The 27875-nt window shown below is 40.2% G+C and overlaps 5 protein-coding genes and 1 non-coding gene across 9 annotated transcripts; 3 read left to right on the forward strand and 3 right to left on the reverse strand.

Annotated features, from left to right (window-relative positions):
* Positions 1 to 79: 79 nt before the first annotated feature.
* ccdc77 (coiled-coil domain containing 77) lies at positions 80 to 5993 on the reverse strand. Its single transcript, XM_060886729.1, has 12 exons — positions 5880 to 5993; positions 4424 to 4473; positions 3751 to 3910; positions 3485 to 3627; positions 3234 to 3330; positions 3059 to 3140; positions 2892 to 2977; positions 2555 to 2703; positions 2196 to 2442; positions 1157 to 1282; positions 914 to 1066; positions 80 to 571 (listed from the first exon to the last, which is right to left on the reverse strand). Exons 2-12 carry the CDS (start codon positions 4456 to 4458, stop codon positions 425 to 427), a joined length of 1425 nt encoding a protein of 474 aa, XP_060742712.1. The 5' UTR covers positions 4459 to 4473; positions 5880 to 5993; the 3' UTR covers positions 80 to 424.
* hdhd5 (haloacid dehalogenase like hydrolase domain containing 5) lies at positions 5989 to 12711 on the forward strand. The gene is made up of 8 exons (XM_060886730.1): positions 5989 to 6352; positions 8327 to 8536; positions 8617 to 8729; positions 9394 to 9487; positions 9742 to 9775; positions 9875 to 10049; positions 10411 to 10599; positions 11659 to 12711. The coding sequence occupies exons 1-8, from the start codon at positions 6266 to 6268 to the stop codon at positions 12068 to 12070; spliced, it is 1314 nt and encodes a 437-aa protein (XP_060742713.1). The 5' UTR covers positions 5989 to 6265; the 3' UTR covers positions 12071 to 12711.
* Positions 12608 to 17546, reverse strand: LOC132856874 (ras-related protein Rab-19). Of its 4 annotated transcripts, XM_060886732.1 has the most exons (6): positions 17463 to 17546; positions 17191 to 17279; positions 16927 to 16980; positions 16482 to 16670; positions 14309 to 14492; positions 12608 to 13183 (listed from the first exon to the last, which is right to left on the reverse strand). In XM_060886732.1, exons 2-6 carry the CDS (start codon positions 17203 to 17205, stop codon positions 12906 to 12908), a joined length of 720 nt encoding a protein of 239 aa, XP_060742715.1. In that variant the 5' UTR covers positions 17206 to 17279; positions 17463 to 17546; the 3' UTR covers positions 12608 to 12905. The 4 variants fall into 4 exon arrangements, with proteins under 4 accessions (XP_060742715.1, XP_060742718.1, XP_060742716.1 ...); XM_060886735.1 differs by lacking the exon at positions 17191 to 17279 and having other exon boundaries at positions 17463 to 17545; XM_060886733.1 differs by lacking the exon at positions 17463 to 17546 and having other exon boundaries at positions 14309 to 14486; positions 17191 to 17456.
* Positions 17547 to 18021: 475 nt separating this feature from the next.
* On the reverse strand, positions 18022 to 21933 carry ccdc34 (coiled-coil domain containing 34). Its single transcript, XM_060886792.1, has 7 exons — positions 21775 to 21933; positions 20207 to 20473; positions 19985 to 20105; positions 19726 to 19833; positions 18837 to 18995; positions 18614 to 18743; positions 18022 to 18475 (listed from the first exon to the last, which is right to left on the reverse strand). The coding sequence occupies exons 2-7, from the start codon at positions 20464 to 20466 to the stop codon at positions 18273 to 18275; spliced, it is 981 nt and encodes a 326-aa protein (XP_060742775.1). The 5' UTR covers positions 20467 to 20473; positions 21775 to 21933; the 3' UTR covers positions 18022 to 18272.
* A 1773-nt stretch (positions 21934 to 23706) lies between these two features.
* LOC132857222 (chymotrypsin A-like) lies at positions 23707 to 26112 on the forward strand. Its single transcript, XM_060887235.1, has 7 exons — positions 23707 to 23826; positions 24039 to 24142; positions 24260 to 24339; positions 24609 to 24687; positions 24860 to 25040; positions 25192 to 25325; positions 25881 to 26112. The coding sequence occupies exons 1-7, from the start codon at positions 23775 to 23777 to the stop codon at positions 26040 to 26042; spliced, it is 792 nt and encodes a 263-aa protein (XP_060743218.1). The 5' UTR covers positions 23707 to 23774; the 3' UTR covers positions 26043 to 26112.
* Positions 26113 to 27409: 1297 nt separating this feature from the next.
* trnat-agu (transfer RNA threonine (anticodon AGU)) lies at positions 27410 to 27483 on the forward strand. Its single transcript has one exon. It is a non-coding gene; the product is annotated as a tRNA-Thr (tRNA).
* Positions 27484 to 27875: the final 392 nt, after the last annotated feature.

Raw genomic sequence — 27875 nt, forward strand, 5'->3', positions numbered from 1 at the left:
AAAAATTAAATGGTCAAAAAAAAAAAACAGTCCCACTTGTGTTTTTTAGTGAATACATTAATCGTCTCTGTGAAAGATCTGCAAATGAAAATAATACTTTATTACATAAAATTACTCTTCAGCCTATATATATATATATATACACATAGAGGCTAAAATACCTGCAAAATATTCTATTTTTATGAAACCATTTGACAAAAATTACTATAATATAAAAACAAATATATGAAAAAATCCACAATACATTTTTTGCCAATGCTGGTACAATTTGCTCATAAAATCACAAGTCCCCTGTTCTGGATGGCCGTCTACAGGCCGATGTCCATCATTACATTCTCAATACAACAGATAACTTACTCCTACTGGCACTTCTACTGTGAAATGTGACATTGAATGACCTGAAAAGGCATAAAAAGGGAAAGATTCAACAGTATCTCAGTTCGTTCTCTAGTCCGTATATCTTTGCTTTTAGGCTTTTTAATTCCCCCTGGAGTGTCTTGGTGCGGGCGTTCGTCTGACGAACTTCATGCAGAATGGCCAAGTCCTGATCAGGCCCCACGTTAAGAGTCACCTGAAGAAAAAGGGAGGGATCGTGTCACAGTTTACATTTACATGAGGTCGAGTTACATGAGGTCGAGTTAATCCTGTGTGTTTTACAAAGTCCCCCAAATTCTCTAGAAGTTTTGGTGTAGTCTTTCCATGGCTTATACAACAGTACTGCTGAATTGTCACTCCAATAAACTCCAATAAACTGATAGTGCAGACTGTAATTCGAAGGTTTATAACAATTTACTATTTATAATATGTAGTTTCTCTACAGCAGCTCATTCACAGAGATTTGGGTGTGATTCTTTGAGACTACGTTGAGTGATGTACATAATCTAAGGCTCGACAATGTTTGTTGCCTAATCACCTTAAAGAGCTGTTTCTCGACATCTTTAAGTTTCTGTCGCAGATGTTTGATGTCGGTCTTGAAGCCTTCGACCTCCATGGATCGCCTCTTTTCCAGAGCTTCATAACGTTGAGTCATTAACTGGAGACGCTTGGCCATTTTGTCGGAGCGATCCTGCATATCCACATGTACGCACATCGCATCGTAGGTGTAACACTTAGAATTTCATTTGACGACCAAATTCCTTTACATTTGTCTACTTGCCTTGAAGATCTCCCGACCTACATCTCCTTCTTCGCGTATTTGTGCCAGATCGGTCTCCAGACCCACACACTGCTCCCTGTACATGTCTGCTAGCTTATGGGCTTGCTTCAGCTCCTCTTGTAGCACCTGTGGAAGGCCATCAGAGCATCTCACGCATGAGGACATTACAACAATAATGAGGTTTGTTTATTTTGCTGCTTTTAGAGAAGATCCGTTTAAAGTGGACGACTGTATCAGGAAAAGTCTGAAGGATGTTGCTCATGATCCATTTTACACAAGTAGGGAAATCACGATGAACCAGATTTTTTTCACCATTTACAGTTACATCAGCTTGATGTTTAACTGGCTTGGAAAAGAAGAACATGCGCTCGCTCTCTGCACACTGAGCGGAGGTGGGACTCGAACCCCAAACCCCAGAGGTGCAAGTCAAACCTGTTAAGTACTAAACCATCATGCCACTGAAACAATCTACTGTGATTAGAATGTTTTTCATACAATCAACCACAATCACCAAACCTGTTTCATTCATTCATTCATCTTCTACCGCTTATCCGAACTACCTCGGGTCACAGGGAGCCTGTGCCTATCTCAGGCGTCATCGGGCATCAAGGCAGGATACACCCTGGACGGAGTGCCAACCCATCACAGGGCACACACACACACACTCTCATTCACTCACGCAATCACACACTACGGACAATTTTCCAGAGATGCCAATCAACCTACCATGCATGTCTTTGGACCAGGGGAGGAAACCGGAGTACCCGGAGGAAACCCCCGAGGCACGGGGAGAACATGCAAACTCCACACACACAAGGCGGAGGAGGGAATCGAACCCCCAACCCTGGAGGTGTGAGGCGAACGTGCTAACCACTAAGACACCGTGACCCCCCAAACCTGTTTGTCTGTTTTAAAAATAAACTGAAAATTGCATCCCACTTTAATATCTTGTATCTTCACTAACTGCAACAGGATTTCCTCCGAGGGTAAAGTGCAGGTGGAAGCTGACAGGTATGATAAAAATGGTCTCTGCTCCTACCTTGATCTCGTCCCGATGCATCTGGCTGCTCTCTGGAGTCGGTTGGATGAGAAGTAGTGGGGCGGTGAAGGCTCCTGGCTGCTCTCGGAAGCCGCGCGTCTCCCTCGTCCTCTCCTGGCACAAGTCCAACTCTCTCAGGAGCCTGTCCTTCTCCACCATCCAGCTCTTCTCATGGGCTCGACTTTCAAACTTCAGCTGCAGGAAGTCTCTGGTGCTCTCATAGAGCAAGTTCTGTGTGCGCTGGAGTCTGAAGAAATAATGAGTACAAGTGGTCTAAGAAAAGAATGTCTATAGAGACAGACAATTATCACTAAAGAGAAAAAAAAAAAAGGAAGGATTTGTCAAAAGAATGGAGCTACTTCTCGGTTAAAGCGGTGGTTCTCTCCTGGTCTCTCTGACGCTGGACCTGTCCCTCCTCCACATGAATTCGTCGGTCCTCCAGCAGGGACTCCACCTGCTCTTTAGCCAGACGTGTCTGCTCTTCCAGCTGAGCCTGCAGTGCCTCCACCTAGTAACACCAATCGTGTAACATACATCCTGTCATCTAATGAAGAAGCCAACACTGTGTTTGAACTCATTCACTCATTCACTCACTCACTCCTTCACTGGTTTTTACAGACATGAACCTGACAGCAGTGATGGAGACACAGGACCCAAAAGATTTTAGATTAGATTTTAAAAGGTTCTGATACACACCTGTAGTAAGAGCGTCTGGTTGTCTTTCTTGTACTGCTCAGAGTTTGTGAAATCTCCTCCACTTTTGGACAGTTTCTTACCCCCATCTACAGGAGACAGATCCAGATGGTGAACATGGACCAGATTTAGCTCAGATGTATAATTCATAAAACAACAACAAAAAAAACCTTTAGATGATCCAGGCCTTGGTTTTGCCACATTTCCATAATCCTGGGTTTTGGGTTGGAGTTTCTTTTGTGGAATAGTGACCTAATTAAAAGTTACACAGGAAGATGATGTTTACTGTTCTGTGTCCACAAGCAATGCCATGATTATCAGTTCAAAAGAAATGAACCTTCTAACCTTGTGTGGAGGCTCTCTGTGAAAATAGGTGATCTCGCCTGCGTCTGGACCCACCAACACTAAAAGATGCTGAATCTTCTTCCGGTCTTCAAGTTCTCTATATAGCAAAAGCAGTAGGCTAACATTATAAAATATTACTAATGTAAGTTGCTCTGGATAACAGTGTGTGCTTTATGTCAAACATATAAAGTCATATAAATGACTTTCCGGAACCGCAGCAATCCTGTAATCTGGAAAAATAAAATTCTCACTTGATCTTAAGACGGTCGTTCTCAGCATAAAGCCGAAGAGCCTGTTCTCGCTCCTGGAAAAGGTAAACCTGCATGTCGCTCAGGGCCTTCTGCAGTTCTGCGATCTCCTCTTCCCTCTGACGCACCTCCCATTGCAGCTTGTGCTACAGGGACACACAAGTGCACAACCACACAATGACACTTCGTATTTATGCATGAATACAAATACAAACACACACACACTGACGTACACACATACGGTCAATGTTCTCAGAGTAAAGCCCTACCTGGTCCTCTGTAGTGCTCTTATATTTCTCAAGCAGCTGCAGCAGATCATCGTGTTCTGCATCAAACTGAGCCACTTTCTGTCTGTAAAACTCCAGCAGCTCACGAGATGGTCTGAGATAAGCCAAGCGCTCAGAGATCGGGGGCAGTGGGGTTTCACACCTAATCCACAAAGAAGGTTAAAGAGTGAAGAGGGAGGCGTTAACAACCAGGTCCGAATAATCCAGAGTTGGCCAAAGGTTTGTGGAACCTGACCAACACACCCATATCTAGTTCCTCCGTATGCTGTAGCAGTATAATTTCCCTTCACTGGAACCAAGAGGCCTAAAAGTGTACCAGCATTACAATGACCTTGTGCACATGAAGCTCCATGAAGACATGGTTTGTCAAGGTTGGAGTGGAAGAACCCTGGTGTTCTGCACAAAAGCCTGACTCTGACTCAACACCACTGAACACCTTTGGGATGAACTCTAACACTGAGTGCATCCCAGACCTCTTCATCTGAATGAGCACAAAACCCCACAGCCACAACATTAAATCTAGAAGAAAGTCTCCACAGAAGACAGAAGTTTATTATAATAATTAAACAGGGTGTTCAGCATGAATCCACCAATCTTTGGTCATACAGTGTGCTCTGTGAAGTGCTTTGTACTCTATGGACTCCTGAACACTTACACTTCTCTGTCACGCTGCAGTGTTGGTGAATCCATCACACTTCTTATTGCCTGGAAAAACAGGAAACAGCAAAATCAAGTAAAGCTGCTAAAGCTAAAGTATAGACTTTTGTTTAAGTCTGACCTTTCTGTCCTAATTAAATAATTAAAAATCAAGGCATGATAAGATTTTATTTTGGTAAAATAAGAGTGATCTAGAGGCCTTTGCCTTTCTTATAATCCACTTCTGATTCCAAATGAACTAGAAGTCAAGTTATTATTTGTTGTTCCTACAACTTGGATAGGTATTTTATGTGTGTCAGGGAGTGTGTACTATATATATATATATATATATATATATATATATATATATATATATATATATATGTGTGTGTGTATATATATATATATATATATATATATGTGTGTGTGTGTATATATATATATATAGTGGTGGCTCAAGTGGTTAAGCTCTGGTTTGTTGATTGGAGGATCAGGGTTCAAGCCCCAGCACTGCCAAGCTGCCACTGTTGGGCCCTTGGGCAAGGCCCTCGACCCTCCCTGCTCCAGGGGCACTGTATCATAGCTGCCCCTGCACTCCGACCCCAACCTCCTCAGTTGAGATATGTGAAGAAAAGAATTCCACTGTGCTGTAAAGTATATGTGGCGATAATAAAGGCTTCTATGCCCCCCGTTCTATATATATATATATATATATATATATATATATATATATATATATATATATATGTGTGTGTGTGTGTGTGTGCGTGTGTGTATATATATATATGTGTGTGTGTGTGTATGTATATATGTGTGTGTGTGTGTGTGTGTGTGTATGTATATATATATATATATATATATATATATATATATATATATATATATATGTGTGTGTGTATATATGTATGTATGTGTGTGTGTATATATATGTATATATATATATGTGTGTGTGTGTGTGTATGTGTGTGTGTGTATGTGTATGTATATATATATATATGTGTGTATATGTGTATATATATGTGTGTGTGTGTGTGTATATATGTGTATATATATGTATGTATGTGTGTATGTGTGTGTGTGTGTGTGTGTGTATGTAATTAGTATAAAACTAAAACTTTGTGTAAAAACAAACAGAAATTTAAATATCGCGCGGTTGTCAGGCGGCAACGACGATGCGCAGTGACGGTTGGTGCTACACAGAGCAGACAATCAGTATCTTATTTATATATTTATATATTTTTATTATAAACATTTATAATTTAACTGAATTCTTTAAGTTTAACTACTAAAACTATTTTATTTTATCAACAACAGAAATCCGTGTAACGCGGTAATTAACACTTTATTGTTCCCATCACTGTAAACGAATTTACTGAAATATAATCTTCATTATTGCGTTAAAAACAAAAACATTGACATCATTGTTATTTTATATATTAAAACATTATTATTTTATATATTTAAATAATAATTACCTTTTGTACACAAACTCGTGCTTTTGTTTGTGTGGCCGTTAATCCGGAAGTTGCTCACAGTAAACCAGTGCGCATCAAAGCTGCGCCGTTATTGCGCAAACACGAGACTTAGAGGATGTTAGCAGCCGGAATTCTTTATCTTTCGTTTATCTTATTTTTCTCTTATTATAATAGAATATAAACTGTTATAGTACTGTTTATTTTTAACACTGTAATACTGTTTGTGTACATGAGGAGTCAGAACCATTAGACAGCTCATTATTTACACATAACTAGAACTAGTGACAGAGTTAAACTAGTTAAAGTAAACCTACGGAGTGACATGTACTGAACACTGAACACTGAACACTGAACACAGGACCTGTTGTAGTTACTACAGTAAACAAATGGCACAATTCATGTGGAGACTGAATGTGTTTAAGTCCGGATTAAAGGCTCTGAACAGAACAGTGAATATAAAACACTACAGTGGGGTGAGTTCATTTATATTACTGTGTTTATATTCATGTTTTTATTTATATTAATGCTTTTATTTCTGTTTATAAACAATAAATAATTCTATTGTTGATCAGGAAAAAACTGCATTGTTTCGTTTTCTGTTTATTGGACTGTTCGCTTGTACGCATGCGCAGTCCAACACGACTACTATAGCGTATTACACAGAGTAGTGTAGTGACTGTAGTGTAGAGCTGTGGATCAGGACGCGCCCTTTAATGTAGTGACTGTAGTGACACTGAGCCTGGATCAGGACGCTCCCTTTAGTGACACTGAGCCTGGATCAGGACGCGCCCTTTAGTGACACAGGGCAGTGGATCAGGACGCTCCCTTTAGTGACACTGAGCCTGGATCAGGACGCGCCCTTTAGTGACACTGAGCCTGGATCAGGACGCTCCCTTTAGTGACACTGAGCCTGGATCAGGACGCTCCCTTTAGTGACACTGAGCTTGGATCAGGACGCTCCCTTTAGTGACACTGAGCCTGGATCAGGACGCTCCCTTTAGTGACACGGGGCGTGGATCAGGACGCTCCCTTTAGTGACACGGGGCGTGGATCAGGACGCTCCCTTTAGTGACACTGAGCCTGGATCAGGACGCTCCCTTTAGTGACACTGAGCCTGGATCAGGACGCTCCCTTTAGTGACACTGAGCCTGGATCAGGACGCTCCCTTTAGTGACACGGGGCGTGGATCAGGACGCTCCCTTTAGTGACACTGAGCCTGGATCAGGACGCTCCCTTTACTGAAATGGGGCCTGGATCAGGACGCTCCCTTTAGTGACACTGAGCCTGGATCAGGACGCTCCCTTTAGTGACACTGAGCCTGGATCAGGACGCTCCCTTTAGTGAAATGGGGCCTGGATCAGGACGCTCCCTTTAGTGACACAGGGCGTGGATCAGGACGCTCCCTTTAGTGACACTGAGCCTGGATCAGGACGCGCCCTTTAGTGACACTGAGCTTGGATCAGGATGCTCCCTTTAGTGACACAGGGCAGTGGATCAGGACGCTCCCTTTAGTGACACTGAGCTTGGATCAGGACGCGCCCTTTAGTGACACTGAGCTTGGATCAGGACGCTCCCTTTAGTGACACAGGGCAGTGGATCAGGACGCTCCTTTTACTGAAATGGGGCCTGGATCAGGACGCTCCCTTTAGTGACACTGAGCCTGGATCAGGACGCTCCCTTTAGTGAAATGGGGCCTGGATCAGGACGCTCCCTTTAGTGACACAGGGCAGTGGATCAGGACGCTCCCTTTAGTGACACTGAGCCTGGATCAGGACGCGCCCTTTAGTGACACTGAGCCTGGATCAGGACGCACCCTTTAGTGACACTGAGCCTGGATCAGGACGCTCCCTTTAGTGACACTGAGCCTGGATCAGGACGCTCCCTTTAGTGACACTGAGCCTGGATCAGGACGCTCCCTTTACTGAAATGGGGCCTGGATCAGGACGCACCCTTTAGTGACACTGAGCCTGGATCAGGACGCTCCCTTTAGTGACACTGAGCCTGGATCAGGACGCACCCTTTAGTGACACGGGGCATGGATCAGGACGCGCCCTTTAGTGACACAGGGCAGTGGATCAGGACGCTCCCTTTACTGAAATGGGGCCTGGATCAGGACGCGCCCTTTAGTGACACGGGGCCTGGATCAGGACGCTCCCTTTAGTGACACAGGGCAGTGGATCAGGACGCGCCCTTTAGTGACACGGGGCATGGATCAGGACGCAAATTGTTGACATTTGCATAACAGATTTACGTGTCACTTTAAACACACACACAGTTTAAAATGAAAGTGAAAAGTTCCCTTCTGCTGAGAGATTTTTTGCCCATTAAACCAAAATGAACTTATTGAAGATTCAAAATGAAGAATTTATTAAATATTTTAATATTTTCCACCAACACCATTGAAACTAAATGATCTGTTTTTTGAATACTGTGTTTAAATCTCCCAGTGCAATCGTCAGAAATCTTTTGGTCTGCTCTTCGACATCGATGGGGTCCTGGTCCGTGGACGAATCCCCATTCCGGAAGCCAAGCAATGTTTTAGGAATCTGGTGGATGGAAACGGAAAATATAAAGTCCCCGTGGTGTTTGTAACCAACGCAGGGAACTCAGTCCGGCAGGCCAAAGCAGAGCAGCTTTCTCATCTACTAGAAGTAGAGGTCAGTCTTACAGGTCAAAAAAGTGACCTCTGTCCAAGAAAGTCAACATTGATCTGTTAATGATTTTTCTTTGTTTTTAGGTGTCACCAGATCAGGTCATGTTGTCCCACAGTCCTTTACGGGTCTTCAGACAGTTCCATAAGATGTGTGTGTTAGTGTCTGGACAGGGACCGATTGTGGAAGTCGCACACAAGTATCCTTAAATATTCTGTTTATTTTTAACAGCTTATGTCGTTGCTCATCGTTGTACTGATTCATGTACAGCAGAAACTTGAGATAGAACCTCCACCGTAGTCAGCATAGTTTCTTTGAATTTGTATTCTGTACAGGGGCACGGTGTTTTAGTGGTTAGCACGTTCGCTTAACACCTCCAGGGTTGGGGGTTCGATTCCCGCCTCCACCTTGTGTGTGTGGAGTTTGCATGTTCTCCCCGTGCCTCGGGGGTTTCCTCCGGGTACTCCGGTTTCCTCCCCCGGTCCAAAGACATGCATGGTAGGTTGATTGGCATCTCTGGAAAATTGTCCGTAGTGTGTGAGTGCGTGAGTGAATGAGAGTGTGTGTGTGTGTGTGCCCTGTGATGGGTTGGCACTCCGTCCAGGGTGTATCCTGCCTTGATGCCCGATGACGCCTGAGATAGGCACAGGCTCCCCGTGACCCGAGGTAGTTCGGATAAGCGGTAGAAGATGAGTGAGTGAATGAATGAGTGTGAGTGAGTGTATTCTGTACAAATACATTTATTTATTTGTGTCTCAAAGCACAACTTGCTTCAGAACACAATGTGCTTCATAATAAACACTGTAGCTGTTTCAAACAATCACGGCATTTCATGTAAAAGCTTTAACAAAACCCCACTTCAGTTTGGGCTTTCAGAACATTGTCACCATCGATATGCTACGAGAGGCGTACCCTCTGCTCGATGTGGTGGATCACAACCGCAGGCCCAAAGAAGTGGTGAGGAATTCCAGTTTCACTGTTTTACACTTTTCACATGGAAGGATAAGGATTAAAACGATATTAGCTTTTAGTTCAGTTCGAATACACACATGAAATGACTCCTTTTCCCATTTCATACACACTCTGAATTCATTTCTGCGTATAAACTCGAGAACCCACAAGAACCTTTGTATAGGAAAACATTTAAACATTCATTTTTCTTACAGTGTTGAATGAACTGAAATTAATTGCACATAAAATATATATTTTAGGTTCCTCCATCCAAGGACCTCCAACCTATTGAAGGCAAGTGTTATTACTCAAGGTTAAGTTTTTGATTATATCTTAATTTATTGCCTTCACTTTGCGTTCCACTTATATTTCACTCAACACTTACATTTTCAGCTGTTGTTCTCTTCGGTGAGCCGATAAGATGGGAAACTAACCTTCAGCTGATTGTGGATGTTCTCCTGACCAATGGGAAGCCAGGAAATCCTGTGACATCAGGGCATTACCCACATATCCCTGTGCTGGCCTGTAACATGGACCTGTTATGGATGGCAGAGGCAAAGAGTCCTCGGTCAGTTTTCACCCATTTTCTTTAAAGAAGATTTTTACACACAATAGAAAAGTGACTGAAATCTGAAATCTCCTGAACGTTCCACATCCGTCTGTGGGTGGGAGCCAAGGGAGCAAAACTGGCCATATCCCCTTTCTCCTGTCAATATAAGTGACACTAGACAATCATCCGTGTCTGAGAGTCGATGTAATTATACGAGAGCAGATTAGCACGTGCCACATTTTTTGTAAGCACATGTACAATGTGGTTATACTTATTACTTTCATATTAATATCACATTGTGTTTTTAATGCAGTCATTTAAAAGATTAAAAAAAATCTAAAACCTGGTATCAATGACAACTTTGTTTGTTCCTGTTTAGATTCGGTCATGGAATGTTCCTGGTGTGTTTGGAAAGCATCTATAAGAAGGTCACAGGTTATGACCTGCATTATGAGGCACTGATTGGGAAGCCCAGTTTGGTGACCTATAACTACGCAGAGCTGCTGATCAGACAGCAGGCAGAGAAACTGGGCTGGACAAAACCTGTACAAAGACTGTACGCCATCGGGTGAGTTCGGGTGTTGGTACACCGCTTATAGATAATGTTCAGGTGATAGAATTGCAGCGTCACTCGTGTGGACAAACACACTGTACTACAAATCACGTGATTAGATCGTTAGACCAAAAGGGGATGTGAGCAGATAAAAAGGTGTTTTCAGCATGTTCATTTCTCTGAAAAAATATAAAGCTGTTTTTTTTTATATATATAAATAAAAAAACACAACCTAGCCACGGAGGTCACAGTCCAGTGTCTTCTGTGCCGGTCCCAAGCTCGGATAAATAGAGAGCGTTGCGTCAGGAAGGGCATCCGGCGTAAAACATTGCCAAATTTAACCATGCGAATCGTCAGTACGAATTTAATACCGGATCGGTCGAGGCCCTAGTTAACAACGAACGCCATCAACGCCGTTGGAAATTGGGCTACTGTTGGTCGAAGAGGTAGAGGAGGGAGGAGAGTGTACAGACAGAGAGAGAAGAGGAAAGGTAAGAGTGTAGGACTGAGAATAGGAGCTCTGAATGTTGGTACTACAGTGTCACTGAAGAAGAGACAGGAGTCTGAGCTAGAGGAAGCCGAGCCGAAGATGTTGAGGTTCTCTTTGGGAGTGACAAGATTGGACAGGATTAGGAACGAGTACATCAGAGGGACAGCTCATGTTGGACGTTTGGGGGACAAAGTTAGGGAGGACAGATTAAGATGGTTTGGACGTGTTCAGAGGAGGGAGAGTGAGTATATTAGTAGGAGAATGTTGGACATGGAGCTGCCAGGCAGGAGGCAAAGAGGAAGGCCAAAGAGGAGGTATATGGATGTAATTAATGAGGATATGAAGCTAGTGGGTGCAAGTGTTGAGGATGGAGAAGATCGGGATAGGTGGAGAGAGATGATTCGCTGTGGTGACCCCTGAAGGGAAAAGCCCGAAAGCAGAAGAATTCAAGAAGATGAATAAAAAAACATGACATTTGGTTGTATGATTTTGCATTTTGTTTTGTTAGTCGATTATAACTTGATCAAGTTGATCGTTATCATCATAAAGCTTGTGTTGTAATATTCTGGACCACTGATTTACAGGGATAACCCCATGGCTGACATCTATGGTGCAAACCTCTATAACCACTACTTGCAGTCAGTGCATCATGGCAGGACTCAGGTACATGCACAAGGAGGATCAGCCAGTCATGTAGCAGGTGAATTCCACTACGAAACAGTTGACGACGCAAAAAATTCAGGCAAGGTGACGGTCGGGGGCTCATACGAGCACCGTCTACCTGAGAGCTGCAGCTCCATCTTGGTGTGCACAGGCGTCTACAACAGAGAGCAGCAGGAGCTCTCGTCCGAGCAAACGGTCACAGAACAGCGCATTTTCCACGGCCATCGGGATTTCCGCTTCGATCCGACCCTGACCCAGCCTGCTTTTGTAGTTCAGGACGTGTTTGAAGCCGTCAAGCTCGTCTTCCAGCAAGAGGGTTCTAGTCTAACTTAAACCAGAGGCTTCTCCGGCTACCACAAATACAGTTTGAGAACAAAACCTCACACCTCACACACTGAAAAGCGTACACATGAAGAAATGCAGTGCAGCTCTAGGTCAGTAATGTATGCAGTAACACAAGTAGCTAGAATATAGAATATTGTGTTCATTTTTTAATAATAATAATAATTACTGTTAATGTTTTAATAAAGCTGTATTTTAGTTAAAGCAGTTCTACTTATAGTGAGTTTTTAATTAGAAGTCGTGTTTACTATGAACTTAAAGCCAAGATATTTCTCTTTTTCATCATTTTTGAGTTGCAATATTTTCCCTATACATCATTTTTGAGTTGGATGCAAAATGTTTTTTTTGTTTGATTCGTCGTGTAATTTTAGGATTTTAAAAAGGATTCATTTTATTTGAAGAAAAAAATATTGTAACACTTATTTTTTTTGCCATTTGCTGTTTAAAACACGAGTCTTTTTTATGAAAAATAAATTTGATAAGACCTTCACAGATGAAGTGTTTTGTACAGAACGTTCCCATCCATAATAAACATTTCTTCACTTTATTTCTCATTAACACGAGAAAAGAACACAAAATGTTTAAGTTAATTTATAAGTTAAATATAAATTAAACATATAATACGTATATTACCCCGTGTGTGTGTGTGTGTGTACAGTCTGAGACATTATGTAGTAAGTGTTGGACAATGTGTTGGAGTATCTGTCATCATTTCTCCTCTGAACCATAAGTCCCTTTACTAATACAGTTAATGCTCGTGTTTAGAGAACGATATAAAAGTCCTGAAGACGTCTCTGAAAGCATCATTTCTTTAAAATCTAATATTTCAGCAATCACAAAATTTCTTGTCTAGAGACTCCACGTCATCGATCGGGTGAGTCTCAGTATGTAGAAGGAGATTTGGGGAATCTGTCAGAGCTTCCCGTGGGACAAGACCTCCAGTTCGTGCTATCAGCTCTCGTGCCATTAGCTCAAAGGCTTCTTGTACGTTATGGTTCTCCTTAGCAGACGTCTCCAAGGCAGCCAGAGCTCCCTTCTGTTCAGCCAGAGTACAGGCGTCCTCAAACAACACCTGTCGTTGGGGCTGCAGGTCGCACTTATTACCTGAAGACGGAACAATAAAATGGAAGCGGAGATATTTTAGTTGGACTCTTGGTAAAGTCAGACTGCTCTGAAAGCATTACTATATAACTTTATATATATATATATATATATGTATATGTATACGTATGAAAAAAACAACATTGTCTGAAATGAAAAGTTGTTAGAGTTTAAGTCTTGCTACAGAAATGTGTCCATTTGTCTCCACGTCTCTTTAGTTTTCAGTTTTTCTTTCAGGCGAGTTCAGTTGTTTTCTGTATCGTCAGTGTTAGGATCAGGAATAGAAACCACTGTGGCTTTAGTAATAAATTCTTTCTCTTTCTCTTTCACTCTCACTCTGTCTCATCCAAACTACCTCGGGTCACGGGGAGCATGTGCCTATCTCAGGTGTCATCGGGCATCAATGCAGGATACACCCTGGACGGAGTGCCAACCCATCGCAGGGCACACACACACACACTCTCATTCACTCACGCAATCACACACTATGGACAATTTTCCAGAGATGCCAATCAACCTACCATGCATGTCTTTGGACCGGGGGAGGAAACCGGAGTACCCGGAGGAAACCCCCGAGGCACGGGGAGAACATGCAACTCCACACACACAAGGTGGAGGTGGGAATCGAACCCTGACCCTGGAGGTGTGAGGAGAACGTGATAACCACTAAGCCACCGTGACCCCCTAGTAATAAATAGACAAATATAATTAAATATGTGCCAAGTTTGTATCCAATGACTCTGGGGAATTTATTTTACTGTTAATGGAGTCTCTTTGTATAAAATAGTGAAGGACCCCCGGAATATCGTGCCCAGGAATTACTGGACCTGAAAGTCCTGGCCTGGACTCTATAGACCTGTTTGTTATGTCATTCATTATGTACGATATAATAACAAAATCCACAATTTGCCGTTTAAAAAAAAGGCTCCGATATAATCCACTCTCACAAACCAGCAGTCCACAAAGTTCCTTAATAACATCTTAAGACTTTCCATCAAAGATCTTTTCTCACTTAAATATGCACTCATTTAAACTCTGTCTGTCTGTCTGTCTGTCCGTCTGTCTGTCTGTCTGTCCAAGGTTAACCTGAAGTACATACACAGAGTAATAAAATACAACGAGTAATACCTATTAGTACAAAGACTACATTGGCAACTCCATACTGTTCTACTGCATGTATCCAGTGAGGTAGTGAGTCAAAGGTGGGACGACGTGTCAGGTCATAAGTGATCATAGCCCCATGAGCACTGCGGTAGTAATTCTGTGTGATGGTGCGGAAACGCTCCTGTCCAGCCGTGTCCCAGATCTGCATCTGAACAAACAGATGTGTTTATACTGCAACTTTAATGACATTTTGTAAAAGGATTATAGAGAGACAGGATTTAACTCACACGGTTTTACAATAATTCGCTGAATCTTGGGGTGAGGAAAGGCGTGCAAATATATTAGCAATTAATGTAGTAAACATTATAGTAATTATTTATTCTTGTAATCACAAGTAGTTTGTACTAAATACATGGACCTACTGGTTACCAACATTTTGCAAGCTAGCAAATGATAACAAATTGATAATTCTACAAATAATGTAGAAAAATGTGTAGAACATTACAAATAAAAGTGTAATACACACAAACATATTACATAACTGAAGAAACCCACATGGAAAAGTGTCTAATAGTCTAGTGCATGTATTTTTCCCCCTGACTCCAGCTCATCTCAGTCTGAAATCAACAAGCTACCAATTCTAACATGCCAATATTGGAGCTTAGAGCTTATAAGAGCTTAAAGGTGGGGTCTCCGTTGTTTGAGAAATGCTTCAGAAAACTGAGTCGGGACGACAAACTAAACAAAACTAACGTGTAGCCAATGAGCAGAAAGGGGCGTGTCTTGTCAATATGGGCGGAGAGAGTGTTCAGTGCGCATGTGTGACATTAGCAGAAAGCGGTTTTAACATTGACATGGAGGATAAAAACAAAGAAAGAAAGAGAAGAAAGACTTACGATAAGGTAAGAAGTAGGACGTGTTAATATAGGATCAGCTTTCCAGCGCTGGAGAGAACTGAAGGAGCAGGAAGGCCTGCGATGGGACGCAGAGGCGCTTTTTTCCTTCTCGATAGGTGAGTAACGTTGGTTTTGCTTTGTTACACAGAACTAATATATGTCTTTGTCCTTTACATGATTATGCTTGTGTGTCATTTTTGCTTGTTTGTTTATCTACAATCGTATTGTTCTTCCCTTCAGCTATGATAAAGACACATTTATTTCTGTTAGTCGCCTGGGTTACATATGTATGTGTGGGCGGAGCTATCGATACAGGGGTGGGACCCATTTGGGTTTAGGGGCGTGTTTGTTTTGGTGATTTTATATGTCAACATTGGCTTTCAAACAACGGAGACCCCACCTTTAATACAAAGTAAAAAAAATAGCAACTCATTTGTGTGCTCTTAAGAACTTATTACAAATAAAGCACAATAACAACACATGTAAGCCATCATGAACTGAATTGTAAGTTTCTATAGTATTATAATCTGACTCTCAAGCAGATTTATGTCCTTTTGTACTTGAAAGTGTTGTCATAACAGTCCTTACTAATGCTACCCCTAGTGACTGCGTTAACTCCACAGTAGGTTCTGGGGCAGAGCTTATTTAACACCACTTATTTAACCACACCTAATCTTGACCAATTTTGATCTAATGCACCTTGACGAGCTCTGAGTAATGTATAAGGCAATGTGTACTCCAGGTCCATGGTTGGGAAACTCCAGTACATCCACACTCACACCTCATACCTGTTAATGTAGGGTTGGGTAAATTTTCTTCATGATGAAAAATTCATATATTTGCCAAGACGCATTAATCAGTCAGTCTGTGAACTACTCTCGAGTTTGTTCAAGTACACTGTAAAAATCAACAGGCTCGACGTTAAATCATTAACCCGGGCTAAAAGCATAATGATTTCGAGGAAATCATTTTTGAGGGAGCGTAATAGCTGACAAAGTTAATATTCTACAAAGAATATCAGCTCAGATAATATCTCACGCAAAGAAATATCTATTACAGTATATGATGAGCTTCTGTAGGACCTGTGATCTGTGAGACCTATGAATGAACACGGATTCATAAAGCTACAGTATAAAGGGCTTCAAGACGAGTTTTCCATACTATTACTGATCAAAAATACATCGTGAAAGCATAAAATACAGCAAATAGATTGCCAGTAGAATACATCTACTGTCCTGTCTGATCTATTCTTTATACTTTTTGTATTTAAACAATTTGTAATTATTTTATTAGGTACTCACCTTCACCCTCTTGCCATCTATATCCATGGTGTGCACAGTGAAGTCTACACCGATTGTGTTATGCTGATTTCCTCTAAACTCTCCAGACTTAAAGCTGTGGATGATGCACGTCTTTCCCACATTGCTGTCTCCGATGAAGATAATTTTGAATAGGAAATCATAGGCGTCCTCGTCCTGCGATCCTGTAGACTGTGTGTTCATAATGAGCACCGAGATTATAACACACCAAACAGCTTCCACATTTGATTAACCCCTGAAGTTTTGCTTCTATTTAAATGGCTCTTAAACGTAATCAGTGCCCAGGATATATTTTAGCATTCTGATAGAAAATAGGTGCAAGTTCTTCTGTCAAAAATGATATGAAAAGATTGTACGAACTGATCAGCGCTTCTCGTGTATTATCCTCCCTGCTTACACTAAAATGTCAACAAACACACACCCTTACCTGTCCTGGTGAGGGAGATTTCCATTTGCCAGCCCATTTGCACCACTGCATCTCCTGGAATTGTTTTTAAGCAAACCTTGGTCACTAGAGAAGCACACACCTTGACACTGTTGTTTTCCATTGTTCACCGGCTAACAGGGGTTTAAAATATGCACAAACTAAAGTCTCAGTGTGCCAAGGAAAAACACTCATACACAATTTCAATGTTAGCGTCTTGGGAGGTGACCTTTGGTCGGCAAAGCGGCGTGTAAACACGTAACTTACTGAAGCATGTCTCATCTCGTTCAAAATGCCTTTTGTGCTTATACGCAGTGCAGGAGCTCAGCTTTCATGACTGCAATCAATACTCTCAACTGCACAGAACAAGAATTACAGCAGATCCCGACTAACTAAAGTCGTCCATTCTGTTTTCTTCTCTCTCCTCAACCCAAACACATTTCAGTAAACATAAAATGATGATTCATTTAAAGTCTTGCAATAAAATAATAATCTCTGGGAAAAAATAAAAAAAACTTAAAAGTGAGAACTTTCATTACCTTTGATACCAGAAAGTTTCCTTATGTAATGAGTTATGATGATAACGCTGCCCAAGTGTGTAAGAGCCTCTTCGTACTCATGCACACACACACACACACACACACACACACACAAACAAGCTTGTGTTGTCAATACAGTTCACAAAGCATCAAGGCACTGCCGGGTACTGGACAGTACACAAGCGTGTCAAAAAGGAAATCTGGCATTTACTTTGAGTCAGAAGCTTTTTTTTTTTTTTGTGTCCAGAAAAATAAAAAAAATAATCAGCTCATGATTATGATGAAAGCTGACTGACAGACTTTTGACGATTAACAGACACTGACGATATCTTCTGTTGCTGTGTCATTTTCTAATGAATTCAGTACTCCATGGAATACACACAGTGTGTTTGTTGAGACAGAGGAGTCTTTGTGCGAGACGTGTAGGACGAAGACTGTATGTATAAACAAGAATAAATACTAATCCCATCATGACACATTCCCAAGTCTTGTTTTGGTTCCTTGGAAACTCGAGCATGAGACCAAACAAACATACAGAGTGTGTCGACGCCTTGAAAAGTAGAGTTTTTTTTTTTTATTTTATTGAGAAAAGACCATTCGGTTTAAAAAAAATAATAATTCCAACCATTTACTTACGTAGTTATAAAAATGACTACATTCCTGTGTGGTGTCAGTGATTTAGAAAACTAGCCTGTGAGCACTATAAAAACCATTGAACACTAAATGCAAGGTCAAGAGTACAAGCAGCTCAAAAATCATCATGTATAAAACAAATCCTGTTTGTAGTGTACAGGTTTAATCCTGAGAGTATCACTGTCTTTTGGATGCAAAGCTGATGGTGTCTTTTGGTGTGTAAGTGAGGCATGGAGCTGAGCGATATTTTGATGGACCAGGCTGGTTCCTGCGTACTGACTTCTTCCTGGGTGTTCTGTCCTGCTGCGGGATGTGAATGGGCTTCCATGGGACAGGGTTTACAAAACTGGGAGCTGGATAGTTTAGATTGTCAAAATCACCTGAAAACCAGAAAAATGAAGGAAAAATGTATTGTTACAGGAGTAAACTCTAAAATCTAAAAGATATGAACAAGACGATCCATTTCATTATCAATGAAAACGTACACGTTGTTTTTAAGAGGAAATTTTCCCACTTACCAGCCGAACATGCTGATGACTCACGTTTATGTCTCTCTTTGTCCTTTATGTGTTTAAGCCACTCTGTAAACTTCTGGTCTGCTCTCTCTTTACGTTCTCGCTCCTCCTTTTCTCTTCTAGCTATTTCTTCCTGTTTTGTAAAATAAATAAATAAACAAACAAACAAACCGAGAATAGGTCATCATATTTAATTGAATAATATTAAATGCCTATATGAACATACTTGCTCTTTCAGTTTCCTTTCCTTTTCCTCATGCTTTTTTTTATGAAGCCACGCTTGATATTTTTCTTGTGCTTTTTTTTCTATCTCCAACCTTTTCTGTTCTTCTTGAAGCATTATATTTGTTTTCTGGGACTCCCGGCAAAGCTTTTCCTGTTTCTCCTGGGAAAGATAAAATTGGTCGGTGATATGAAAAGTTGAATATTAATATTTTTTTACATCAGTCTGAAGAGTGTGCTCATTTACAGGAAGGGAAAATGATCGAACTACAACATAACAGAGCTCCAAAGATGAGGGAACTTTGGTCATGAAGGGACGCAAAAATACTCAAATAGGCTGTGACATAAATGATGTATGTTTGGTATTAATGGGTCCAGAGTGTGCCGAGAAAACATTCTGCACGTTACTGCGGCCACATGATTGGCTGATTAGATTTTGCATGAATATGTAGATGTGGTCCTGGTGTAGTGTTAAATAAAGTGCTCTTAGTGTATTTGGGACCTCTGGTGTTCAAAATGGTGCAAGCGCATTAGATGCTGAAAGAACAGAATACAAACATTTCCACAATGCACACCATCACGTTACTGAACACAATGTGCTTTTACACCCTATTTGTTAGTTGACTTTAGACCTTGTCACAGTGCTGTTGAGTTACAGCAGCTCAGATCGTGATGCTGGCTGTCATTAAAATCACAGGTTTATATTAAAGTCTGTGACCTTGTGTGCCAGACACTCGTGCTTGAAAAAACAAACCAAAAAATCAACTGTTACGTTGCACAAAAGGAATAAAACGTATTGAAGTACTTCAGTCAGCTGCCAATGACATTTCTACACATCTAATATGTTATTTTCACACATTTCAGAAAAAATGTAAAAAGAAATTGAGAGGTACCTGTTTCCTTTTTATTTGAAGCCACTCTTGAATTTTACACTCACTGACTGTTTTTTTTCTTTCTTGTTCCGTTTCTTCTTGTTTCTTCTTTTCTTTCAGAGCCTGTTGCTGAAATTTGTAGTTTACTCAGTTTTATTATTGTGTTCTAAAGTAGAACAAAAATAAATGCTGCACAAATAAAATATTTCAACATTTAAATAAAGCAGAAAAAAAGTCTCTCTTAAATACTGAAGGCTCACAGCACTGTAGTAAAATTTACCTGCAGGGATTTTTGGTGTATTTTCATCCGTTCATCTTTGGCTTTACCCACAAGCCACTGCTCCCATGCACTCAGATTCAGCTTTCCTGTGGCGGTATCATCTGCATGAGGGGACTCGTTCCTGGAAAAAAGACCCATCGTACTGCATACAAATTCTGACCGATTGTTGAAGTTCTAATATAAAACTGACATAAAATGTGAGCCTGTTAATTAAGAGTCTACCTGTTAGGATTGTTGGGTAATGCATCTTCGTGTGTTGTGAGAGACGGGTGATCAGGTGGCTGACACTGTTTCAGAGCATCGTTCTCATCGTCATCTAATAATTCAAAGCTATTGTGGTAAATGGGGGACAGCAGTGAGTAGGTCGAGTCACCAGTCGATTCCACGCTCCGGCTTCTCGGGATGCTCCTTGGGACGACGGATTTGCTTTTGAGTGGAGTCGAGGTGAAACTTTTGGATGAGGCAGACTGAGGGGCTGACATCCCAAATCTGGCAGGACAAGAAACATCAATAGTTCAGTAGCCATCCTCCTCTACATCAAGTCCTGGACCATCACTGACCCAATGGACCATCACTGACCCAATAAACCAACACTGACCGAATAGACCATCACTGACCCAATAGAACAACATTGACCGAATAGACCATCACTGACCCAACAGACCAACACTGACCCAACAGACCATCACTGACCCAACAGACCATCACTGACCCAAAAGACCAACACTGACCCAATAGACCAACACTGACCCAATATACCATCACTGACCCAATAGACCATCACTGACCCAATAGACCAACACTGACCCAGTGGACCATCACTGACCCAAAAGACCAACACTGACTCAATAAACCAACACTGACCCAATAGACCAACACTGACCCAATAAACCAACACTGACCCAATGGACCATCACTGACCCAATAAACCAACACTGACCCAATGGACCAACACTGACCCAATAGACCAACACTGACCCAATAGACCAACACTGACCCAATAAACCAACACTGACCCAATAGACCAACACTGACCCAATAGACCAACACTGACCCAATGGACCATCACTGACCCAATAAACCAACACTGACCCAATGGACCATCACTGACCCAACAGACCATCACTGACCCAAAAGACCATCACTGACCCAATGGACCATCACTGACCCAATGGACCATCACTGACCCAACGGACCATCACTGACCCAACGGACCATCACTGACCCAATAAACCAACACTGACCCAACGGACCATCACTGACCCAATAAACCAACACTGACCCAATGGACCAACACTGACCCAATGGACCATCACTGACCCAATAGACCAACTTCTGACCCAATGGACCAACACTGACCCAATAGACCCTCACTGTCCGATTGTGAACACTGAAATAAGATAATTTAATCCCAGATAATTGTGTGAGACAGATAAAAAAAACACTTTTGAAACACAATTAAAGAGAACATAATATAGAAAAGTGCAATGTTGTGTATAAAGTGTATTAAACACAACTCATTTCTTTAGCTCACTTTGTTTACCAAGCCAAGAGAGTAAATAATTGCACATCTAGATCTCCATCTAACACCAGACTTTTATTATATTATAAACTTATAACAACAAACTGGAGTTAAATTAGCTCTAGCTAGCTAACTAGCCTGTTAGCTTCTGCAATAGCTAACGTCCAATCTAGCATTATGTTAGACAACCTAAAGGAAGCCATGACATTATATAATTATAAATGTGACTACAGTGAAGTTCTGACATTTGACAGCATTAATAACTCACCAGTTTGTGGAGAAAATCGACGACAATAAATGAATTTCACTCTGTTTGTGTTTAAGTGTGTTTGTATTATAGACTACTTGTAAATGTCCCGCCCCTCTACGTGGAGATTGGACCGTACAAACGTCAATCATGTGTCCGAGGATCGTGATTGGCTCTCTAAGTGTAACCAGGCACGCCATCATGAAGCCGTGCTCATAGAAACAAAGCGTCAGTGGATGCAGAAGGTTGATGATGAGAGACATGTGTGTGGGGTTAAAAGGGTCATATCTAAGGATCTGATACAGAAATCACACCTGACTGTACTATGATCTTTTTAATGTTAGCTGTGTTTTTATAGAAATCAGCCTTATGTGATATATTCTATAATCATAGTATAAGGACGAACACATGGAGATAAAGACAACTCATTCCCTTCATGTAGCTTATTATCAGGCTGACCATGAACAAGGCCAGCTCATGCTTGTGTAATCTCTAAACAACCTGGTGGTGAAATCAAGATATTTCTCAGAGATTGTGCTGAAAATGCTATTCAGCTAAACACACACTCACACACACACTCACACACACACGCACACACAGACACACACACTCACACACAGACACACACACACAGACACTCACACACAGACACACACACACATACAGACACACACACAGTCACACACACACACACACTCACACACACACTCACACACAGACACACACACACACACACACTCACACACAGACACACATACAGACACACACACACGCACACACAGACACACACACTCACACACAGACACACACACGCACACACACACACACTCACACACACACTCACACACAGACACACACACAGAGACACACACACTCACACACAGACACACACACACACTCACACAAGGCCAGCTCATGCTTGTGTAATCTCTAAACAACCTGGTGGTGAAATCAAGATATTTCTCAGAGATTGTGCTGAAAATGCTATTCAGCTAAACACACACTCACACACACACTCACACACACACACTCACACACTCACACACAGACACACACACTCACACACAGACACACACACTCACACACAGACACACACACTCACACACTCACACACAGACACACACACATACAGACACACACACACACACACACTCACACACACACACACACACACACACACACACACACACACACTCACACACAGACACACACACTCACACACACAGACACACACACAGACACACACACTCACACACAGACACACACACACACAAACGCACACACACACACACACACGCACACACTCACACACACACACACACAGATTTAGAATTTGAGAAATTTGCTTACCTTACACAGTCATGTGTTCTACATCTCCTACATGTTACAGAGAAACTTGCTAATTAAACGCTTGAAGAACATTTTGGAAATATTTGAGCAATCAATCAATCGATCAGAATCAGAATCAGAATTTACTGACAAAGTAAGTTTTTACACACACAAAGAATTCTGTTCCAGTTGTCAGTGACCCTTAAAAGTACAGACACAAAAGAACAAAATTGTACATTTAACTTACAGACTGAAATCTTTAATAAACACCACAATATACAGAGACAGGTTAGCAGTGTATATTAAGTGTGATAGTAGTACAAATAACACGTATAATACGTAATACAATAACAGTAGTGTACATCAGTACACAATATACAGTACAATATGTGTGAGTAGTGCTATCATCAATACCGCGTGTAACATATGGGGATGAAGTGATGAATGATTGTTCTTACATCACAATATTAAACCAATTAATAAATACCAAATCCTTCAATTTATTTCATGCTTTTATTGCAAAACTTTGATGGAACATTTCACTTACTGTCATGGGAAAAACTATACCGATATCTCTACATGGACAGGTGAAGTTGGAGTTATTCTGGAATGATTGAACAAGATATGGTGACTCCAAGGCCACAGCAGCGCTATAAAAACCTCACTCTCTGTAGCTACAGCAGTGTGAAATCATGGCTCTCCTTTGGATTCTCTCTTGCCTTGCCTTTATTGGCGCAACATACGGTATGTAACTTTTTGTATAGCTATAATAATATTTACAGAGTACTTGTGTTCAAGAATAAAACTAAGGCTATTATCTTAATCAGGCACTCTCTTGAACGTGAATGTTTTTTTTTTCTAGTAAAGCCAAAGCCTTGAAGATATTTCATGAGTTTCAGATCTTACTGTTAGATGGAAATATTAGTTTATATTCATTCGTTCATTGTTATTTTAAGGTTGTGGTGTTCCTGCCATTTCTCCCGTGGTCACTGGATACGCCAGGATTGTGAATGGCGAGGAGGCTGTGCCCCACTCATGGCCCTGGCAAGTGTCCCTGCAGGTGAGTGTTCCTCCTCCTGTCTCTTCTGAATTCTGCCATGCTGTACTGCCTTTTAGAATACAGGTATAAATAATCTGAATGCAGCCACAATAAATGTTCTTGCTGTTCTTTTCTCAGGACAGCACCGGCTTCCATTTCTGTGGTGGTTCCCTGATCAGTGAGTACTGGGTGGTGACTGCTGCTCACTGCAATGTCAGGTAGGGACAGAAATCTGAATTTCAGGGCTTTGTTCTCCCTTTAGCTTTCTAAGAGAACTGTTCCAACAATTTGTATAAAACATAACACGATGCACAAATCAATAACTGTAAATTCTATGTAACCTTTAATGTAAGCATGTGCTCATTATAGCCAGCTTTTGTCTTTCTGAATGAAAGACAACTAAATTGTAATTTTTCAAAATATCATAATATAAAATTTGGAAAATGTCATAAATGTCATGACAGGAAGTGTAATTTTTGGTTTGCAGGACCTCTCACCTTGTGATCCTTGGAGAAAATGACCGCGACTCTAATGCAGAAAACATCCAGGTTATGAAAGTTGAAAAGGTTTGTATTATGTCTAGAAAATGTCTGAACTTATTTAGTCAGACATTAATTACAGTATAGTAAGTTGTGATTTTGCTGATGCTTTGATCAGAAATTTTCTGGTTTAGATTAACTAATAAGATAATAATAAATTAAAAAGTATTCTCTTTATATCCATTTTTCTCCAACACAGTCCATCAGGCACCCCAAATACAATCCATTCACCATCAACAATGATGTTGCTGTGATCAAACTGGCCTCTCCTGCTCAGCTCAACACCCGTGTGTCCCCTGTGTGTCTGGCCGAGACCAGTGACAACTTCCCAGGTGGCATGAAGTGTGTCACAACTGGCTGGGGCTTGACCAGATACAATGGTAATGCAAAGCTTGTGATGAGTTTCTTAAACGACACTAAGCTTTATCTATATTAAGTGAAACAGCTGGCTTTATATAGACTTGGTTTCTAGAAAAATTATTATTCCTCATGTTCAGAAGTAATAATGTCGACACTTTTGCCCTTTTTCAGCTGCAAACACTCCTGCTCTCCTGCAGCAGGCTGCTCTGCCACTGCTGACTAACACCGAATGCCAGAAATACTGGGGCAATAAAATTACTGACCTGATGGTCTGTGCTGGAGCCGCTGGTGCTTCCTCCTGCATGGTAAAGCTAATCATCATTAAAAACAACAATATATCAAATTAAAGATTTTTTTTGTAGCTTTTCTGTACCTTTTAAGATGAATTACTGTCAAGTCAGTATATAATTTATTATTATTATTATTATTATTATTATTGTTTTTATTTTATTATTTTTATTATATAATAATACTACTGCTACTACTAATAATAACAAATAATAATAATAATAAAATGACAATTATTTAATATTGTTTTAATAAAAAGGCTCAGAATGTCTATGAATGTGAGCTACAACACAAAATCATTAATTTATTAGATTTTAAATCTACTTTTTCCCAGAAAAGTTACATTTGATTTTTAACTATGTTTAGATTATTCAGCTCAATTCAATTTTATATATATATATATATATATATATATATATATATATATATATATATATATATATATATATATATATATATATATATAGCACTTATAACAATGGACAACTTCACAGGTTTCCAGATATAGATATAGGCTTATATCAATAAGCATAAATCAAATGTATTAATTTTTTTTTTCTTTCTTCTTTCAGGGTGACTCTGGTGGCCCACTGGTGTGCCAGAAATCTGGAGTTTGGACCCTAGCTGGTATTGTCTCCTGGGGCAGTAGCACCTGCTCTACCTCCTCACCTGGAGTGTACGCTCGGGTCAGTCAGCTTCGCTCCTGGATCGATGCGACCGTCGCCTCCAACTAAATCCTCCATGGTGGCTTGATCCTATTCTCTATTTCTTCCAGTGAAATAAAGATCATTACATTGCACATCATCAGTTGTTTCTTGTCTTGTCAGCAAAACTATTTTAGTTTCAGATTAATTCTTATAAAAAACCCAAACTGATGTCTTAAACAAATAAAAACAAAACAACACACAACCTAAAAAAAAAAATATGTTCATGTGATCAGAATAAATTTACATTTTTATGAATAATTAATGAGAAAAAAGTGGCAAAAAAAGTAAAGAAGTATTTTAAAAATAAATAGAAATGGGACTAAAATGGGACTGAGAACAGAAATAAAATAATATACAGATAATCAACTAAAGATACAAATAAAATAAATAAAAGGCTTGTTGTGTTTAATTATTGCCTTTTAAGTGTATAACTAAAAAAAGTTGTACATTGACTCAGTAATAAGAAATTCATTTGGAATAATAATAAAAGAAAAAAAGAAAGAAACAAAAAACAAACAAAAGAAAGAAAGGAAGGAAGGAAGGAAGGAAGGAAGGAAGGAAGGAAGAAAAAGAAAGAAAAAAAGAAAGGAAGGATGGAAGAAAAAGAAAGAAAGAGAAAGAAAAAAGAAAGGAAGGATGAAAAATAAAGAAAAAAGAAAAAAGAAAGGAAGGAAGAAAAAGAAAGAAAAAAGGAAAAAGAAAGGAAGGAAGAAAAAAGAAAGGAAGGAAGAAAAAGAAAGAAAAAAGAAAAAAGAAAGGAAGGAAGAAAAAAGAAAGAAAAAAGAAAGGAAGGAAGAAAAAAGAAAGAAAAAAGGAAGGAAGGAAGGAAGGAAGGAAGAAAAAGAAAGAAAAAAGAAAGGAAGGAAGAAAAAAGAAAGAAAAAAGAAAGGAAGGAAGAAAAAAGAAAGAAAAAAGAAAGAAGAAAGGAAGGAAGAAAAAAGAAAGAAAAAAGAAAGAAAAAAGAAAGGAAGGAAGACAAAAGAAAGAAAAAAGAAAAGAAGGAAGAAAATAGAAAGAAAAAAGAAAAAAGAAAGGAAGGAAGAAAAAGAAAGAAAAAAGGAAAAAGAAAGGAAGAAAGAAAAAAGAAAGAAAAAAGGAAGAAAGAAAAAGAAAGAAAAAAGAAAGGAAGAAGAACAGACCTTCTGGTTTTTCTTCCTTAAACCTGAACCTGTTCCATGTAAACTAACAGATGTGTAAAATAAAGCTTTATGTTGATGGTATTAAAGTCCACAACAGGATCGAGTCACTAAATAAACTCTGTAACGCCACCTACCGTTTATAAAGTGTCTATGTCTGTATCATGTATTTATTTATTTATTTATGCTCTCTGTCTGTCCATCAGTAATAAAGTGCAAAAACATCAATAAACTTTTAGACCTAAAAGCAACTGCAGTGGCGCCGTGGCTTAGTTGGTTAAAGCGCCTGTCTAGTAAACAGGAGATCCTGGGTTCGAATCCCAGCGGTGCCTTTTAAGGACAACGTTATGAGACTTATTACAGTAATGAGAGAGACATCGAACTCCTGTATAATGACACCAAATAATCATCAGTCAAGACAAATTAGTATTAATTATGCTTTATTCATTACCAGGACAGACAGACGGGTAACGGATCTCTTCCTCTGGAAATAAACTATACAAATAATTTACAGTTTCAAGACATTAAAAACTCTACATCTTCTACACAGGTGTGCATAGGTACAATGAGCATGTTGAAAAGATTACAGCTTAAAGTAAGTGACAGTGCTTGGTTTCTGCAGTGCAGTTTGATGTCTCTCCCTTCACTTATTACACACTGAATCAGAACATCTGTTTAAAAAGAAAGAGAGTTCAGTGGCTCTATAAGAATATATACAATAACG

This window comes from Tachysurus vachellii, chromosome 14, assembly GCF_030014155.1.
Source record: "Tachysurus vachellii isolate PV-2020 chromosome 14, HZAU_Pvac_v1, whole genome shotgun sequence".
Classification (NCBI taxonomy): domain Eukaryota; kingdom Metazoa; phylum Chordata; class Actinopteri; order Siluriformes; family Bagridae; genus Tachysurus; species Tachysurus vachellii.